At 36.7% G+C, this 19,891-nt stretch overlaps 1 protein-coding gene across 3 annotated transcripts in view; it reads right to left on the reverse strand.

Annotated features, from left to right (window-relative positions):
- The window catches only part of GRID2 (glutamate ionotropic receptor delta type subunit 2), a 680,704-nt gene that overhangs the window by 192,874 nt on the left and 467,939 nt on the right, over window positions 1–19,891 (reverse strand). For all 3 annotated transcript variants that reach the window (XR_004148251.2, XM_021550296.3, XM_021550297.3), the window contains exons 6-8: window positions 17,692–17,865; window positions 12,198–12,359; window positions 3,076–3,195 (exon numbers count right to left, since the gene is read on the reverse strand). Coding sequence is in view for 2 of the 3 variants with exons in the window: in XM_021550296.3 (XP_021405971.2) it covers window positions 3,076–3,195; window positions 12,198–12,359; window positions 17,692–17,865 (456 nt within the window). In the remaining variant the exon portion in view is untranslated. The remainder of the gene's footprint in view (window positions 1–3,075; window positions 3,196–12,197; window positions 12,360–17,691; window positions 17,866–19,891) is intronic.

The raw sequence follows: 19,891 nt of genomic DNA on the forward strand, positions 1-19,891 counted from the left end.
AATATGTGAAAATCTGAAGTGTACTTTAATTAGTGTAGTTAACAGAAATATATCTGACTCCTGTAATTAATGTGATTTGCTTCCAGAAGTAGTAGCTCATACACTGTAAAGTAAATCCTAATCCAAGATAAAAGATCTAAATTTTTGTCAAATAACAAAACCCCCTAAAAATTTTCTTCTCTGTCTCTAAAGTGAGTTTTAAGAAACCTACCTTGTTTTTTTAACTGTGATATTGACTAGAAATACTGTATAAATTTTAAATTGTTTTCTTATTCATTTTTTTTGCAAAAACTTGAAATAATTATTGGATTTTTTTTTTTTTTAACTTCTGAGAATAACTATCACATTCTCACAATATATACAGAAATTTCTTTTTAAGGAAATTTTTTCCTGTACACCTCTTTTTAAAGGTTTCTCTGGATTGTTAAGTGCTGTTTAGGAAAAAAAATTGAAACTTTTGATCTGTTCTCCTCTGGACCCATTCTTCTTTTTAAACAGCTGCAGTGCATAAGAAAACTCTACAGAGAAGCATTTACTATCTTTTTCAAGAGGAAAATTTTCTTGTAATATCTATATTCAATTTTAAATGCTTATCTTGGTGAATGCAAAAAGCTCATACTTTTAGTATCTTAATTTTAAACTTTGCTTTTCTCCTCAACAGGGTTGTATGATGCTAGAGTTTGATCTTCTAATTATAGTCAGAGCAAAGCTCTGTTCTCTTTGACCAACTTCACATCCATTTCTCTCCAAAGACAGTGACTTTCTCTTTGTTCTTGAACTATCATAAAGAGTAAACAAGGAAGGTTCAAAAAGCCTGTTTGTATTACCCCACTGTATTACACAAGTTAGGTGTGCCCACAGTCATTAGTATCTGTTTTAAAATCAAATTCTACTACAGCTTAAGTTAATACTACAATTCTAAAATACACCATCAAAAAAGAGTTAGAACAGCCAGGAATTTTTTTGTATTTCTATATTTCCAAGATCTTTCCGTGAGTCTCTCTTTTGTTGCTATCATGCTGGCATGGTAGTGTGGAGGAAGGTTTTAGAAAGGCCTTGGGAATGGTAAACTGAGGAAAAGGATACATTGATGTATGCCCCATTGTTTTAGAAAGGCCTTGGGAATGGTAAACTGAGGGAAAAGATACATTTATGTATGCTCCACTGTTTCGGGAAAGTCCCGCTTCAGCACTCCTCTGTAGACCCCTTTCTCTCCACCCCTGAGCAGTTCCCATTGGACCTGGCCCCTGGGGTGGTTCTGATGTGCCTTAGCTGGACAGTGTCTCCATTGTTTAGACCTTATCTCTTATTTTGCTGTATAAAAACTGTATCTGGGCAATAGCCCGGGGCCTTTGGTCCCTACTATGGTTCAAGCAATACAATCTCTCTGGACAAGCATAGCATTGGTCTCTCTGGGTCTCTTTATCTCGAATCCTAGCAGCGACCGAGGCAACGCTGCCGCTCGGACCGTGCTAACCCAGCCGCTGCCCGGTAAGCCCAGGGCAGCGGGACCACGGCAAACCCCGGTCCCCGGAGGGGACAGTTAGCCGGAGGGTCCCGGGGGGCCGGGGAGGGACGGGGGACAGCAGCAAGGAACCCCCGAAAGCAACACTCTTCTATCTTTTTGGGAATGAAAGAACACAACTCAGCACTTCACTCAGACATTCACCTAGACAGGCCTGAAGTCAAAAAGCCCCAGTCAAAGTCAACCAAATAAATTAAATAAAGAGACACAGATTTGTCTTAGGATGGCAGCTCTAAAGAATAAATAGCTCCTCAGTGCATAGCACAGAAAATAAATCAAAATATGTTGAAACAGACAGAATTTAAGGGAATAAGGAGTTATCCAACATTCTGGTTTCCAAAGACTCTCTGTGAGTACCTCCATCATCTCTGTAAGGTACCTCTAAATATCAACCAGATCCAGCTCTTTCTGACGCATCTGTCAGGACCTCTGCTCAAGGTGACATAACTACAGGCCCATGTGTACATTAGAATATTGACAAGAGATGAAAAAACACAAACAGAATAACAATTCTGATGAATAGTGGAGGAAAAAGTTCAGTTTTTAGAAAATTTAGACTTCTTAGTTACCACTTCCTTCTTTCAGAGTACTTATCTGTTGCTCGAGAAGGTATGCAGACAAATGATGCCCTTCATCATGAAGTGACACTGACACATGGACCCAGTTTACATATATTAAGAAAATTCAATTCCTTTCAATCACTTCATGTTCCTCCCATACAAAACCCAGTATTATGTGATATACTTCATGAAGAGGTCTTGGTGTTTTTCAGGAAGTCTGTCTTTGAAGGAGAGTTGCTCCTGGAAAAGCCTATTAGCATTTTGTTTACCTGTCAAGTGCCATATGATTTTTGCCATACCAGATGAGCAGTTGTTCAAAGTTAAGGATATTAATTGCAAATAGAGAGATGTTTCCACCATTAGTCACACAGGACTTAAATTTAGTTTTAAACTGGCAAAACTCAAACACCAAGAAAGAGTAATTCTTCTGGACATATACGCCATTTTCTGTAGCAACCCAAGTCCAAGTCTTTGGACTGTGTCTGGCAGCTGAATGCATAACATTAATTTATTCTGTAAAAGTTAACTCCTTTTAAAATACCATGTATTTATTTCATGAAGAAGCTATAGAAATTTTATCTTTTCTACAAGAGAATTTCTCTTTCCATAGCTATGAATTTTAATCATATAGCAGGTGGAGCATCCCACTTTGACCAAGTATGAGGGACCAATCTGGATGCTCTAAACATAATTCAATGTACGATTTGCTATTTTGTACAGGGGTTGTAAGGGTTAAAATCAACAGCTTTCACTGCTCTTTTGGGAGAGTCCATCAGCAGCTTAACACATTCTGCATTACCAATGGTATCTTCATTAGCACAACCTGCTCCAAGACCTATTTGAAATAATGAAATAGATGAGTATCAAAAAGTTCAAAGCTTTTCTCCTATGTCTTACTCCTTTAACAACACAGAACACCATGTTATCTGCCATGGAAGACAAGAAAGGTTTTGAAAAAAAACAGTAATATTTGAATATATGTAGCCTTACCTTGCGGATGCCCCTGCCAAGATCTTCTCCATAGTTTGTCCCCAAAATTTCAAAATGCACATTAGGATTCCCCCCATTTTCTGCAAATTCCAATTCTCCAGTCAAGCCATTCACTCCACCCTATTGGAAAAAAAAGGGAAAATCAACTGAAAATTTCTAAGTGGGTAATTGTAATAGCCTTTTGTTTCTCAAAGGCCTTCATGTACTAACTATGCAGAATATATAGGTAACTACTAGAAGTAGGATAGTTTTCCAAAGACCATGGTTCACTAAAAATTCTGAAGCTTAAATTATTCCTGCATCATAATGAAGTTCTTCACAGAAGACTTAAACTCAGCAAAGCTAAGCAGATGCAATACTAGCAATAGTCTCTCTCTTAGTGTATTTGCACTCCAGTTTTTGTTCTTGGACCCATCAGCATGTATGCATTGACACTTTAATGCCAACAAATTTAGAAAAAAAAGTAGCTTTTTTGCAAAGTAGTTTAGTGAAAGAAAAACTAAACACAAATACATAGAAAAAATTGCACAAAAATTAGTTATGTTTGTTGATCTTTTTCCCCTCAAATGTTTCTCCTCCATGAAAGATTTCCCCATGAGGGCTGGATGAGGTTTAAATGAAGTTGCTTGCTTTTTGAGCTCAACATATATGAGCTGCACATATGAAGAAGGGATTCATTCAAGGTTTAGCTGAATGCAGTGATTTTTCTTTTTCCTCCCAATTATCCTTTACTAAAAGTACATGACATGGGCAACAACGCAGTATCACTTTAAGCTTGTTTTAAGGTTTTTATAGTTTTGCTGGAAGGGGTTAAAATACTAGAGATGAAACACTGGAGTGAATAATCCCCACAAATAATTAGAGTTGAAAGGGCTACACATGCCACAGCCATACAAAATCTATTTCAGAGTTAATTCAACATGACACACATTTCATCTTTGTATAAGAACTATGATGACCTGAACTATAAAATCAACAGAGCCATGTGAAATGCTGATAATGAAAACCTTTACTCTTCAAAAATTTCTTCAGTTTACAGATTGAGGGAAAATTTGATGTTTAGGCCTCGCTCTCAAAAAAACCCCAAGTGAACTTGTAAAAAATATTTTAAGAATGCACAAAAAAAAAAAAAATCTGCCTCTGCTGTAAAACCCTATGAAATGCACAGTTTTTCCCCAGAACATAAGGCAATAACTTTGCAGTTGTGATTGCTGTTTTACTCAGTAACTTTTCTATTTAAACTGAAAAAACTTGCAATATAAACTACCTAGCTAAGCACATGAGCCTTGCTGAATCATGATATTGAAAACTCTATTCTTACATCTTCAGTCTGGACAAAATCCAGGAAGGTATACAAAATTTGCATCTCCATTGCAGATTGCTGTGAAATAACAGAATGTTCTCCTACTTTTATAAAACACTACTGTGATTATAACAGAAGTAATGAAATTAATCATTGAGATGATACTTTTAGAATTTACTAGATTACTAGAAACTAGCACTTTCAGGGAATAATACATAAATAACGATATATTAAAATAATAATATAAATATTACAATAATACAATTATTTATGAGTGCCATTTACAGTTAAAACTAATAATTATTTTGTGTAGTGCATATACATATTTCACGATTTTAAAAGATATTTTTCCATAATATTTTATTTCTTTGGTATTTACTTCTTTTATTCTGTACTAGAACAAAAATAAATTTAAAAAAGAAAACAAAAAAGCCAATATCCTGATTAAGTGTACATCTAAACAGACATTTGCAGGAAGACCGGCAATTGCAAACCAGACAATTTCAACAAATGTTGTGCTTAGAAAGACACTCTGATTACTTTTTGACTACCATCCTGCAATAACCAGACCTTTGTGGCTCTTAGATTGGGGTTTGTACACCTCTGGCTGGTTCAGAGTAAAGACAGTGAACTTGTGTTTACCCACAAAATCACTTGAAGATATCCTTTGGTAAATAACCAAGTTACACAAATATAAACCTTTTTCTCTAACTTTTTGACTTTATCCTACTCATAGACCAGAAGCAGAAACCTACTCCATATACCTGTTCTCTCATACATTCTTATCTATTTTTTTGAATACCTAAGGCACAGTTTCACAGAACACAAGATGGAGAAATGCCTGTGAAGTGGCAGAGAACTGTAAGAATTGGGATATCCAGCTGATTGCTCAAAGCCTCCATCTGAACAGCTTACCAGATACTGATTTGGTTATATTATACTTGTTATTTCCTATATTGCTTCCTAAAACTTTCCCTCACACTGGTTAATAAACCTATGGGTCTGAGGTAGGTAAAGTCTGAAAATTAATTAAACTGTTATAGCTTGGCCTGAGCAGCACCATGGTTTCAAGTGAGCCATAAGCAGGACCTGGAAAAAGGAAGGGAAAACTTCAGAGCAAAGTGGGAAAAGAAAGGAAATATTCAACAAAAAAACCATTACAATCTCTTCACACAGATGCTTTGTACAGCAGAAAATAGAAAGGAAGAATACAGGATTTTTAATCTAGAAAATTTAAGTGACTTCTTTTCCAGACTGAGACCAGTCCCAATACTTTAAGGAGCCTGGAGATAAAATGTAAATGTTTTTTTTGGGACTTTAGATAGTAATATAAAATGTTATCAAACTTTAAAAATTATTTTTATAACCTTTGTCCTTATTTGAGTAAATAGGATTAAAAGTAATTAAAATAATCATTTAACCTCAAATATACTTGAAGTAATTGATCAATTTCTTTAGAAAACACAGAATTCTTTGGAAATATGTCCCCTTACATACAGTACAGGTTAACAGAATTATCTAAGATGTTTTGGAATTTGATCTCAATCCAGAAATTTTGTATAAGTTTGTTTAACTTGATTTTTCAGCGGCTGCAATTGTCAGAGCAAGATACAAACTCCAGGTCCATCAGCTTTATTTGTTTGGAATCGAATCTTTGCTACAGTAGATAAATTAGAAATAACATTGCTGTGGTCATCTACCATTCTTTGAAAACTTTACATTAAAGAATGTCTCAATCAGAGCTTCCTCTTCTAGACTGTGTAGATATGAAAACAGGAGCTCCCATTAGAATGGGGATGCTGCCAGCTTGGGAAGGCAAGAGGCAGAAAGACAAAACAGCAAAGAACCACCTGTATAATAGAAACACTACTAGATTTATAGCAAATTTCTTGGAGGTCTTGGTTTCTCCTCCCTGTCTGGGACTGATCTTGTTGGACCTGCAGGCCGTGCAATCCTGTTATTGCTCTCTACTGCTCCTCATTGTCCCACACAGCCTTTCCACAAGGCTCACGCAACTCTGGGTGTTGCTTAAGGCTGACAGAGGGGAGCAGGATATCACCTGGGAAGATTTTCAAGATGCTGCTCCAATTTTTGTGAGTAGCTTTCCACAGTATGGATCTGTCTGAACCACTTGATTTACAGCGCGTGTTTTATCCCTGTGCTAGTACATCATGGAAGGGGATCACGGAGGAAATGACCATCTGTATGACAGCTACTGATGGAGCAACTTCCTGATGAGATTTTACCAAATCATTTTAGTGGTAATCATGATAGCCATGATTACCACTAAAGAAGAGTAAAAGAAAATTTTCATTCCATTTAACTCACAGAAACAATGCTATTTGGGGAAGAATGAAGACATATTTGTTATCTACCTTCTCAAATTCTTCTGAGGTTCAGCTGTGACCATGCAATTTCCTGACACACATGAAACTGAAGAGTGAAATGTCAGTTGCTAGGCCAAAAATGTTTTACTTATGATTCTGATCACTGCTCTGGGTTTTGCAGGGCTGTTATAAAGCTTGGCTATATAATTAAAGCCTACTTGAGTCCCATCTAGACTGGCAAGATAAACTACAGTTTATATATGCTCAGGCACTATTATACTGTAAGTCCCTGAAGAAAGCACTTTTTACCTAGCAGTCAGGACCTCACTTGGGAATGTCAGCTTGCCAATCACCAGCTATAAAATATTGTACTTGCCCTCAGCTTCTGTTCAAATGTCCTCTTTTTTCTTCAGGTACCAGTTATTTTGCAATTTAGGATAAAAAATAGGCTATATCCTGCTATAGGCAGGAAAAAAATGCTATAATCAGTAAATATACATTTCACATTTTATTCTTTAAAAAGTCTGATTCTGAGAACATTGTTGAGTTTTCAACTAGCACAATCCAGTCTACTACCCAAAAAACAACCTGCTGTCTTTTTTGCATGTCACCACCGAGTGTCACTGAGATTTCTGAGACCAGAGCTAGTTGACAATTCCACCTATGATTCATGAAACAGCAAGAGGTACCACTCATTTTCCAGAAAGGATCAGCCTCTGTGTTACTGCTAGCACTAAAACTTTGCTGTTAGTGAGCTAAACAAATGTGACTGGGAAGTGCCCCGAGACATGTGAGAAAAGGCATATGCAGAAACTTGATGCCATCTTGCTGATTTGATCCTCCCTATAATCCTACTTATATTTATTCCCAGGCTACTCGGGAAGATTAATTTTTCCCAAAAAAGAAATATTTTCTTGTGATACTTATTCCTTCAACTGTGAAATAGCTTTACTGAGAAATAAACAAGTGAGCATATATTTAGGGGTAGCTCCTATTACAAAAGTGAATTTAAACTAATTGCTGGAGCTGGCCAAATTAATTAGAAGGATTGTATTTCCTGATGAATTTAACTGTTTATTCAGTTCCAGAATGAGCAGGAGCAGATATTAGATTTAAAGAATTGTGGTGGGCTTAAAATGTTTTCTTTAGGCTTTGTCCAATCAGCTGAATTCACAAAGAAAAAAACTTCTTTTGTAGATGTTTGTAGAAATAGTGATGCATGAGCCAAATGCTCAGCAGTGAAAAGTAACAAATGACAATAAGGAATGATTTAGACTGCTTTTTTAAAAATTTTAAGAAATGTTGGAAACTAATTTCCTCTCATTGCCCACTGCCCTTTACTAGCTCATTAACTAAAAAGAAACCAGTTTATTTACCACTGTAAATGGGGTAACAAATTTGGGGTAACAAATTTAACAATTGCTGCTGTAGGTTTAATATCAGCATTCCTTTCTCTTACCTTCTTCAATGAGTAGCTTAATAAAGATTTCCCACCTCTTTTCTTATTTCCCCCTCCAGAAATGAAAGAAGGGTCTCCCTCTGCAGCTAAAACACTACCAGATATTCCTGTTTCTCAATCTTTTCAGAAAAATTCTCAACTCTTTTCCCCTTCAAAACCGTAAATACTTGAGTATAATTTGACTCCTAGTGAAGCTACACTGTGAGGAGGGACAACCAGAGACCAGATGATTATTTCAGCTCTCCAGTACAGATCAACATGAAGGGTGAATTAAGGTGTTGCAGAGGATGGAAGTTCTTTTTCCAGGAGTATTTAAGAAATCTGCAAATGTAGTTTCACCCTGAATTATATCAGTATCTTACTATGATATGGTGATTTCAAAATGAAAATGAGAAACTTTTAATTTGGAAACTATTTAAATACCACTTGGTAACTTTCATCTGTTTTCTTTCAAAATTAAAACTGTTACACTTTAAAAAAAAAAGAATTCAGTTGATTTTAGAGGATTCACCAGGACAATAGGAGAGAAAAGAAGTTTAAAGAATAAGGCAAGATGGGAAAGAGAAGAATTCTCTGAAAGAGATATTAATTGGGAGCTTTTTTTCCCTTCATTACTTTTGGATTTTATTGTTTTTCTGATACATCATCAGGCATTCATCAGTGCCAAATTTGTAATTTCAAAAGTACACAACTGTGATCCCAAGATTTTCTAAATAAGTGCATTAGTGAAAGAAAAGAGAAAGTGAGGCACAAAACTAAAGCAGAATTCCTGGTTTTGTCCAATTCCACCTCTCAGCTGCAATCTTTAGCTTTCCTCTGCCTATGAATTGAAATGCTACTGACATCCACACAGAGGAAAATTTCTGTATTTCATTTGGATTAAATTTTTACTTTCAATTTTAGCACGTCACTTCTAGAAATTAATTTTTAATTTCTGTCAGCACAATGCAATGTAAGGAGTATTTGGGTTATTCGATTTACACCAATAAAATAGTTTCTTATCAAAGCTATCTAACTGAAATAGCAGAGAAATCCAAAAGTGACAGGACAGAAGCATGGTTAGCTGCACAGATCAGGAATTTCTTTGGCATTTGATTCAGTTTTAGCAAGCTAACAACAACTCTGGAATTTACACTTGCTCCTGCCGTTTTGAATGCTTTCATAATTCTCCTGGCCATTTAAATGGAAAAGTGTGCAACGGTATTTACAAAATCCAAGGCAAGAAGAGAAACAGACTTGCCTGAATCATAGGTCAAAATACATGGGACTCCGCATGTGAATTGGAAATTGCTATGATAGGTTAAGAGCAATTCAGTTTGGAGTCCCTTAAAGACCTATCCTACCCCTGAATAAGAAATGTATCCTGGATTATTCTTGCAGTCTCATGAATTCAAACTGTTAGAATGGAAAGTGGAAAAAGATACTAAGGAAATCCTTGAACTATCATTTTGGAGGTAATGCAGACCTGGGACTGGGTAAAATATAAGCGTTCAAAGGAGTCTTACATTTTGCCTGCATCTTCATAATTTCTTGTAGAGATAAATACCTAATGCAGAATAGCAACTTCTCAAGACAACATTATATTTTAAATTATTTTTATGTCCTGTGGTGAAAGTAATAAACAAAACACCATTTTAATTTTTTTTACTGTCCTATTTTCCTTCTGCATTTACAACACCAACACTTTAAATATAAGTATGCATTACCAGGAAGTTTATACAGAGATATGAGGAGGCAGTTTTATGAAAGACATCAATAACATAAAGAAAATGAGGCAAAAACTTACAGGGAATGGCAAACTCTCAGCCTATTTGTATTGACTAAATATTGACCTGGAAGGCTGCAATATTTCCGTAAGTATATGGAGGCTGTACACATAATGAAGAAAGGAAATAACTAAGAGAAATTATCTTTAAAGACTGAAGAAGAGGAAAAGCATCTTGGAGAAGGTCGGAAATAAAAATCATAGGGAAGCAGTGACTTTGGATAAAGCTGTATCGGACTTACACTTTACAGCTGAGACAGCCACAATACACAGTTTCACACCACTTCAGAAGGCTTCAAGCATCTGCCCTTTATTGCTCTTGAGTGCAATCTTTTATATCCTTCATCTTACATGCATTGCACCTGCGTGCCCTCTGTATTCCTTTGTGACTGGTCCGTGCACCCGGGCACTCCAGGTCTCATTACCTTCAATGCTGTTCACCTTCTTTTCACAGCTCCAGCCCATTTGGTATAAGGTTCAATAGCAGCTCCATTCCCAATTACCACAAACTGTGTGGCCACAATTCCCCTTTTTGTCCTTTTAAAGAAATGCCATGTTTACCATCTCTCTACAGGTACCTTGTAGAAGAAATAGCAAATGTGGTATAAGTATCTCCTGTGTAGGCTCTACTAACTCTGGAATGTATCTGTGCACTGACCTTAATTCACTCCCTAAACTTATATTACATGTAGTTGTACAACTTTATAAGGTAACACACAAGAATAACAACTGTATAATTCCATTGGTGCTCTGAGGGGTGTTATCAAACACAGGCTGAATGCCAGGAGTAGGCACCCACTGAATTCTAGTATCTGTTGAGTGCACTTATGCTTATGAAACATAAACTTTTACACTTATGTCTAATCAAAGATTAATAGTTGTAATTTACAAACACAATATACATGTTTCACTACTAAACAAACACACTATATGGAAAAAGAGCAACTCTCTCCCCAGCTCCCACTGTTGCTTTAATAACTTCTTTTGTTGTTTTTATAGTTATTGTCGTGTTAGTTGGTCACCGTAAGCCTTTCTTGTCCTGCTCTGTTTCTTATTCTTTTAAAGTTTCATAGAGCAATCTCTACACAGTAGCCAAATCTGCAGCTGCCTTGTCCCCTTTTGATACTACATCCTATAGTCTTTCTCTAACTTTTTTCTATGTTCTAACACTAAAAGCAGTACTTGCATCTGTCTTAAAATCTTGTGACTTTGCCCATAGTAAAACATGACAAAGGGCATAGTTAGTAGTCTTAATACCTTATCAACAAAGCTTTCTATGTAGATAGAAAAAACACTTATTTCCCATTATTCCTAGCAGCTTACTCGTGCCCCAGGTGTCCAGATCAGTTTGGTCTGGACTAACCAGTGTCTCCTCACTGCTCTCAAGGCTACTCTGGGCTCCATCTCCAGCTGTACCTTGTCCTACAGCCCAATCCCAAATCACATCAGGGTCACCATTGTGCTGCAGTTGAGATGGCCACAATACACAGAGTAACACCAAACATTCCAGAAAGCTTCAAGCATTAACTCATATAGAGCAACATCACATCAGAAGGCTTCAAGTGTCTGCCTTGTTCTTCAGCCCAACCTTTCATACCCCCCTGTTCCTGCGTGGCACCTGTGTGCCCTCTGCTCCCTCTGGTGATGGTCAGTGCCCCTGGGCTCTCCATGGCTCATTGCTGTCAGTGCTGCTCACCTGCTGCTCACAGCTGTAGCCCACTGGGGATGAGGCTGGCCACAGCCACACCCCAATTACCACAAACTGTGTGCCTGCAGTTACAGGGATGGTTTTGTGGTGGCAGAATATAGCCTAGATAATTTAGTGGTTTCCTTGCTCCCATTTCTATGATTTCACTTTATTAACATCAAAGGCAGTGTAATGGAAAATTCTGCAGAACATTACCCAAGTGCAATACTGCAATTTTTTCTCTTTTCTTTTACAAACAAAATCGTAAATTTATTTTCTTTGCTTCCTAACCTGTGAAACTTCTTCAACAGTGACACTTGTTCACCTTTGACACTTTTTCTTCCTTGAACATCCAACTGTTTCAGTAGTTTTGGTAAACAAAAATTGGCTTTATTTCAGTATGATTACTATGACATGGAAAAAACCAACAACCCACCCAAGCCAAATAACTAGTCCCTCCATTTGGGAACTGTGAATACATAAAAGCTCTACTGATAAGAGTAATATGCACCTCAGGAGGAAATACTACCTAATGTCAGTATTTTAGAAATCAAAGATGAGGAAATACAGGGAAAAAGTACCTTCTTGATGGTTTCCAACATTGATCGTCCTCCTTGCCAGGGTTTAGAGTTCTTCCTGATGCAGGTGAGACTGGCCATGCTGTGCCACTTCCTGTCCTCCAGCTTCTTATGAAAGGCATTTGCCAGCAGGAGGACAGTATCATATATATACAGGTTTGTAATCTGTAAAGAGATCAAAAGGGAAGCATTAGCATAACTATTTGTAGTGTCCTTCTAGCAGCCAGAATTTATAATTTATTTTGCCTCCCCCATAATCCTCTGCTAATTAAATACTTTATTTGGTTTTAAGAAAAATCTGTGAAAGGCCAAATGTCACACATTTGGGCTTTGGTAAAATCTGCAGCTGGGGGCTGTATCACTAAAAGTGATAAACACTAAATAAACTACACATACATGAGAAGTACAGGCAGCCCAACCACTGCCACAGCTCCACTTGTAGATTTACAGCTCTACTTATGACCATAAACAGACTTTTATTTTCAAACAGCTCCTTGTGAGACTCAATTTTTCAGTCACCAGATATTTGGACATTATCAAATTATCTTCAAGGCTGTTTTGTTCTTTTGAAAAGCAGAAACTGAAAATTTAGAATAGATTTTGTTGAGTTATTTGTGCAGTCAATTCTGGTTGATACTTTCTGGCATGAAATAAGACTCAATGAGATTCTTGTCAGTGTGCAATTGCATGTTGATTCTGTGATTTATAATGTTTTCTGTCAGAGTGTTTGACATTGGCTGCTAATTCCTTGCAGGACAAACTCTTACAGAGTACACATGTATATGTTTCACTGTGAACACAGCTGCATACAGTGTGAGGAAGTTTTAGTTTGGGATCAAAAGCAGAACAGTGGAATTCAAGAAAGCAATCACCTGTGTGACCCTTCCACTTAACCATGTTTTAGTTGTATGTATGTGCTTTTAAATGCACACAGTGCAAAGTCAGATATGAAAGATACAATTAAGAGTAAAATAACAGAAGCTCAGGACTCATGAACACTTCTGAAACAAGTAATTTACAATATAGTTTTATATCAGTCTTTTCTGTCCTCAGATGGCAGGAACATTGAAGTTACTGACAGTAACATAAAAAGAAACCTCAGCTGTCATGAACAGAGGTTCTCATGAAGAAAAATTATCTTCAGAAATGAAAAGGACTTTTGGGAATATTATTTTTAGATAACCTATTGGTCATCTAAAGTTATTGAGGGAAACACAGTTTCCTCAGGTGCATGATGAAGGGCTCTGTAGAGCATTCCTAGTGCCTGACAACAAATTAGCTAGTGGCAATTTGAGGCAAGGTTACTCAGATTTTTTCTGCATCAGTCTCTGACAAGCCAAAAGACATTTCCTCAGATTTGTGGAATATGTTGTCTGCTCTCTGTAAGGGCCTTTTACACAGCTATAGGTGGTGTGCTTAAAGTTTGAAAAGAAGAAAGAAGCTTATAAAAGGAAAGCATGGGAAATTAGTGGCTCTATTCTGCTTTTTAAATATATCCAAAGACTGGGAAAGCTCTACAGCTATTGGGAGGGGGTATATGGCAAGGAAGCACCATAATGCTGAAGATTTGAGTTATTGATTGGCCAATTGACATATCACCTTAAAAAAGAGGGAAAAAAAGTAAAAAAAAAAACCAAAAAACAAAACCCTCTCTTCCTGCCTAATTAGTCCTTTCCACATAGCATCTTTTTATGTTTTTATTTCCTTTTTTAAATCCCATCTTCATGTTGGCTTTGCTTGTATCATCCACAAACTGCTCTGTTAGTAGCACAGATGTAAAGAACCTCTGATCCTTAGTGCCCTTTTCTTTAAATGATCCTTCACTGTGTCCTTCTTGTAAAGAAGATGCTTCTTTATTATTACTTGAGCTCCTCTAAAGGTTGTGAACATTTCTGTTTTGGTATTCACCCAGGAACAAAATCTACTTTCTTCAGATGCACAGGCCAGGCATCACTGTGCATGACAGGAATAAAAGCATGGATTGAGGATCTGGGCCCAGGTTAATCAAGCATTTTAAAAACAACTGGGATGATTTGCTTGCATATTGTAAACTTACAAAGGATTCAAAGCATTTCAGCAAACTGTGTTTCCCCAATGAAACCAGCACTAGAGGGACATTTGTTGAAGCAGGGAAGGGAGGAATTATCGCTGGGCTGTGAGGCAAGCTTTTTTTCTATACAAGTCTTTGCCAAAGGAAAAAAAACAACCAAAAAAACCCCAAAACCAACCAAAAAACCCATACCACCTCTGGAGAGCAGAGGGGATAAGGTTGCTAATGAGACTAAATTGGTACATGAAGGGCTGTGGATGCCAAGTCATCATTTCCCAGCAAAATGACATTGCTTTCAAGGTAACTTCTGTAACCTACTACCATGGGAATAGAAGACAATTCTCACAGTTCATGAGAAAGGATGCACTCACTAATCTAAGTGTAATGTAGCTGGGCCTTCATCAAGTATTAACAGGGCTCAGGAGGACAGAGTTCAGCAGGTATTAAGCATTGTTAGTCCTTCACTAATAGTTGAGCTTAACATTTACTGCAATCAATCACTGATAATGCAATGATAAAGACCCTACAATTAATTCCTGTTTCTCAAAATCAACCTTCCCTGTCACTACCAGAAGTATGCTTCGTTAATATCTGTCCTGATGAACAGAAGGGGGTTGTAATTTAAAGTCACTTTACACCTTTATTAATTTCCCACATAAATTTACTGGGGCATTTAATGCACTGCCTGGTGTCCATTACTAATCCCTTATTTATTCTATGTCTGTTAGGTTAAGGACTGGACGTTTGCATTACCAAGAAGTATTTAACAGCATAACTATTAATGCAATTTAAAATTCAGATGTGATTATTTTATCCATAGTGTGGAAGAAAGGTACTTAGCATCAGATTAAGGATGAATGATTAATCTGGATTATCAGTGTTTATTTTATGTAAACCTATAATATTGCACATAGCTTTTAGTCAAATGGGTTACAGTACTAAATTATTCTGTGAATCCAGTTCTTAGCTTTCTGCATTCAAAATGATACAAATTTATAGAATTTGTTTCAATTAGGCCAGTTCCAAAGACACAGGGCGACATCTTCACCAGAATATTTTTCAGTGTTTTAATAAAGATGCTGAAAAAAAAATTAATTATTCACACAGACTTTAGGGGGAGTAACTCAGAAAAAAAATAAATCAAGAAATTCATCCTTATAATTTCCAGAGAATGTTTCTGATTAGTCACACTTCGATGTCATTAAAAAAAAAAAAAGCTTTAGTAATTTCAATTTATAAACTGTTCCAGCTCCCCACTGGATTGGAAACTAATTTATAATATTGTTGGGTAGAACAAAGAAGAAGCAAACAAACCCCTCAGCTACTCAAAGGACTGTGCATCATACAAAGGCACAGGGGAAATTGTGTCAGACTTTTCCTTCCTTTCAGTTTATAATGTTGTCTCACTCAGCTAAAAATAATGAAGTACAGCCATCTCAGGGAAAGCATGAAAAAAGCAACTCAGCTGCACAGAGCAATTAAGAGTCCAGCTTCCATCATTTCTTTGAAGCAAAATACTAGGAAAGCTTCCATTAGGAACATTGTAGCTCTCCAAGCTATAGGTAGATCATGACACATGAGTGAAGGTATAAGACCCAATCTAACAAATTAAATGGAATTTGCCAATTTGTTGAGACTAAACTTTGAATTCTAGAACTTATCTTTCCTGGATTCACATAACTGCTGAAGTGAAAGTAAAAGTGAAGCTGAAGAGAAAGACAAATCAAAATGTAAAGCATCCCATTGACAGGTGACTCTTTTTTACTGTCTTGCTGTAGTCAGGCACTTTGTTCATGAGAACTGCTCTTTGCACTCTGACTCCTGCACGTGATCACACTCTCAGCTTGAGCACACTGTCCCTACACTGCCAAAGCTCCTCCAGGACCATGCTGCCATGACAGAATGGCACAGCCTAAAGAATTTTTGCACTTCTTAAACGGTCTGTAAATATATCCTGTGGCAAGCACATTTCTCTCACTCTCAGGATTTTTCATAGATGAAATGAAAATGAAAGAGAAAATATGAATGAAAGAGAAATGAAAGAGAAAATTAAAGAGAATGAAAGAGAAAACAATTTCTATTTCTGCTCCTTGTTTTGCTTATGTGGAATGTGTTTGGAGAATTGTTTACCTGGAGTGAGTGATTGATTGGATTCTGGTGAGGATTGTTTGAGCCTGATGGCCAATCCAATCCACCTGTGTCTGGACTCTCGAGAGAGGGTTATGAGTTGTGTTAGAGATAGGGTCAGAGAAAGTGGTATGTAGTTTTAGTATCATCCGTTTATATAGTATATTAATGTATTTTAGCATAGTTATAATAAAGAAATAATTCAGCCTTCTGAATTGAGTCAGACATCGTCATTTCTTCCCATTGGGTTTGCCTGCATTTACAGTAATATCCTATGCATCAATGGGCATCACACAGCCCTGTTTGCTTTGAGAACTCTAATAGGATCACCATGTTTTCTTCTACAGCCAGTTTTTCATGTCATCAGTAATGGCTGGCTGGCTGTTTTGTGAACTAAAATTAGTGACACAAAGGCTATTACAACTAGTCTGAATCAGGACAAGACTATCCACACTTTGTCCCTTAAATATTTTAATTTTAAACAGACACTCTTGAAGACCTCCCTATTTTCCTCCCATTGTTTTCTCTCATCAGAATCATGAGGTGGCTGCTTTTAGCTGCTGGGTCAGATAAGCTCCTCCCGCCACTGCTAAAAATAATAATATATAGCCATCTTTCTACAACTGCAAAAATGTTCACAGAAAAAAAAATAAAACAAAACAAAAGTAAAATCACCAGATTAAGCCAATTTCACACTCCTGATTAGCCTAAGCTTTATCATGATGAAACCTAATGAGAGACAGAGGATTTGTTCTTGGAAAAACCATGTGAAGTCAGGAGGACAGGGATCCTGTTGCTGAATTCCTGTGGTAGAAACCTATTATAGTTTAATTGTAGTTTGTGATTAACAACACTGAAAATAAGACCTCCTTGGAATGTCAACATAGATTTAGATGTATACACCAGGGCACTTGAAAGAGATGATGTGGGTGCTCCCAGAAAGCCTTTGTTATTGACAATATATTTGAGGGTCAGAGAAGCACAGCAGCTCAGGAGACATTGACTACAGGGATGAAATTCTTTTGGGTGAGATGACAAAAATAAAATTTAGCAGGGCAACAAAATGACTACCCTACTACCTGGAGACCAGGTGGCTTTTTTGGATGTTTATTGCTGTGGAGCAGGTAAGTTGTTGTTCATCAGACACATTCACTCCCTCCCCAACTCCACGTATTTCCTTGTCATGCCACAAGCCATTAAACCACATGTCAGAGAGGACACGAGAAATAACTCTAAGTTACAGGAAGCCCCTGGGGGGAAATCTTAGAAGTTATCTAGAAAGACAATTCCCAGGAGGGGATAGACTGGTGTATGAACTACCTCCATGCTTTGGGAGAAAGGGTCCTTCGGATCACACAGTGATGAAGATATTCTGTGGTTGCCACGGAAACAGCGCTGGCTTATGTTTTGGGGGACTGGAAATGTCTGTCGGATAATTGTCAACCTTCCAATTGACCTTCTCACCAGCTCCTGCACATCCACGTCATTTATTTCCTGAAAGATAAGGCAAGGGAGAGGATAGGCATGAGACTCAAAATTCAGAAAGATGACCACCAAATTATAAACAAAAAAAACCCCTGAGTGGACCAAGGGGCCACTGATTGACACACAGCTATTGTCCACAGCCTCAAAACCAATATGTGCATGCTCATTAAAATAATTGGTGGTATTAAAATACCACTCTTAACTGCAGAAGTTCAAAGTGTACTGTGCTCAAACCTCACCAAATATTTGTATTTTAATAGCTGTTTCATTTGGTGTTTTCTCTGCCTCTCCTTTTACCTCTTCTGATCTTCTATTTAAAACTGTTTCACAGCATCCGTGACAGATAACATATAAATCAGTAGGAAGCCATAGCATGCTGTATTTGTGAGTGTAGCATTGCTTAGGAGCAGTGAAGGTAGAGACAACATTTCAGGCTTTAAGTGCTCATTTCCTAGATTCAGAATATCAAGAACCTATAAACAATGTGCTTGTTAGAAATCATTTACCAAAAGGGCAAAGGAAATGCTTAAGAACATTCTAGGTGTAAATGTGCTTGTTTATAGCAAGACCTAATTTAAAACCAAAATTTTATTCCACAGGGTACCTATTAAGGCTTACAGTTGAACACTCAGCTCTACAGACAAATACTTAAAAGAAAAAATAACTAAGTAAAACCACCAATATTAAGCTTGAAGTATTAACTTTAAGACAGGTTAGGGAAACCAGAAAAGTATTTTTTAACATAGCATAAATTCCTGCAGGTTGGGAACATGGTGTTTTACCCTGTTGAATTATGAGTCCCTGAGGGAAGTTGAATAAGAGGAACACGGGCTCCCAAGCAACAGCAACTGACTCCAATCTTCACATAAGAACTTGAACTTTAGTTAAACGTGTTTTTTTCGTGGTAATTCAAATAGCTGGTAGTTTTCAAAATAATTCTGTGCCTGTATTTTCCTGTAAAATAGTAGAAATAATCTAAAATTTGTACCATCTTTTTAAGCAGGATCTCTTTCTCATCATGCTGAACTGTCTGTCCACAATCTGTCTTAATTACGAAGGCTGATGCCCCAAACTTTCCAGACATGTAAAACTGTGGATATGTCCCCAGGAAGGGAGGTGGATCAAGAGGCTCCTATTGGCAGCCTGCACTTAATACTGCCTTGCACACAGCCAGAGTTTATTAAATACTTTTGATTCTCATTTGTGTATTTATAGCTTTGTCATTTTTCAAAGGATACAGCACATCTGCATTGTTTATACATGCAATGAAATGTCATCAACTTTTTTTGCCTTAGCTTCCTGATCTATAGCCATATTGAAGAATTTAGGAAACACCAGAATAGACTTGACCTAAAATTATGGACTCTTTCTTGCGGAAATGAAGCCAAGCTTTTTGAAAAAGCAGCTCTTTAAATGTTACAACAACCACCCCAGTTATTTTGGCTTTTTTTTTTTGCTGTTCCAGTATAATATCCTTTTATTATTTTTAAGGAACTGCTTTGGATGTACTGGTATTTGTTTATTTCCATTAAATTTTGAAAGAAATATATGTGAGATGTAAATTATAACTTCTACTCTCTTGACTACAGTAAAAGTATTTTATTTGCCTTCACAGATTATAATAGTTTCTGAATTCATCTGTTATTAATGTTCTTTATGAAATGCATTTTTTTTTTCTGCAAAGAGAAATAACATAGCATCAGCTGTGTTCAGTGTACTGTCTTGCATTTCAGGTCGATTCTTTCTTAATGTACCACAGATAATGGCTTATCTCAGCTTAAGATGCTGTCTTTTCATTTAGCCTGTATAATTTCAGTAGCTGTGAGATAAAAAAAAATATATAATGCTGTTTTAGCAATATATATATATATATTTATAATACTTTCAATATAACCATAAAGGAAAGCTCAAGAAACTTTTAATCTTGATTTTAAATTATATACTTTCTCAGAGGATTTTAAAAAATTTGTCTGGTTTCATTACCCAGCATGCCCAAACTATAACATCAAGATTATTGGACTCACTCTAATGTAAA

The sequence above is a fragment of the Lonchura striata genome, chromosome 4, assembly GCF_046129695.1.
Source record: "Lonchura striata isolate bLonStr1 chromosome 4, bLonStr1.mat, whole genome shotgun sequence".
Classification (NCBI taxonomy): domain Eukaryota; kingdom Metazoa; phylum Chordata; class Aves; order Passeriformes; family Estrildidae; genus Lonchura; species Lonchura striata.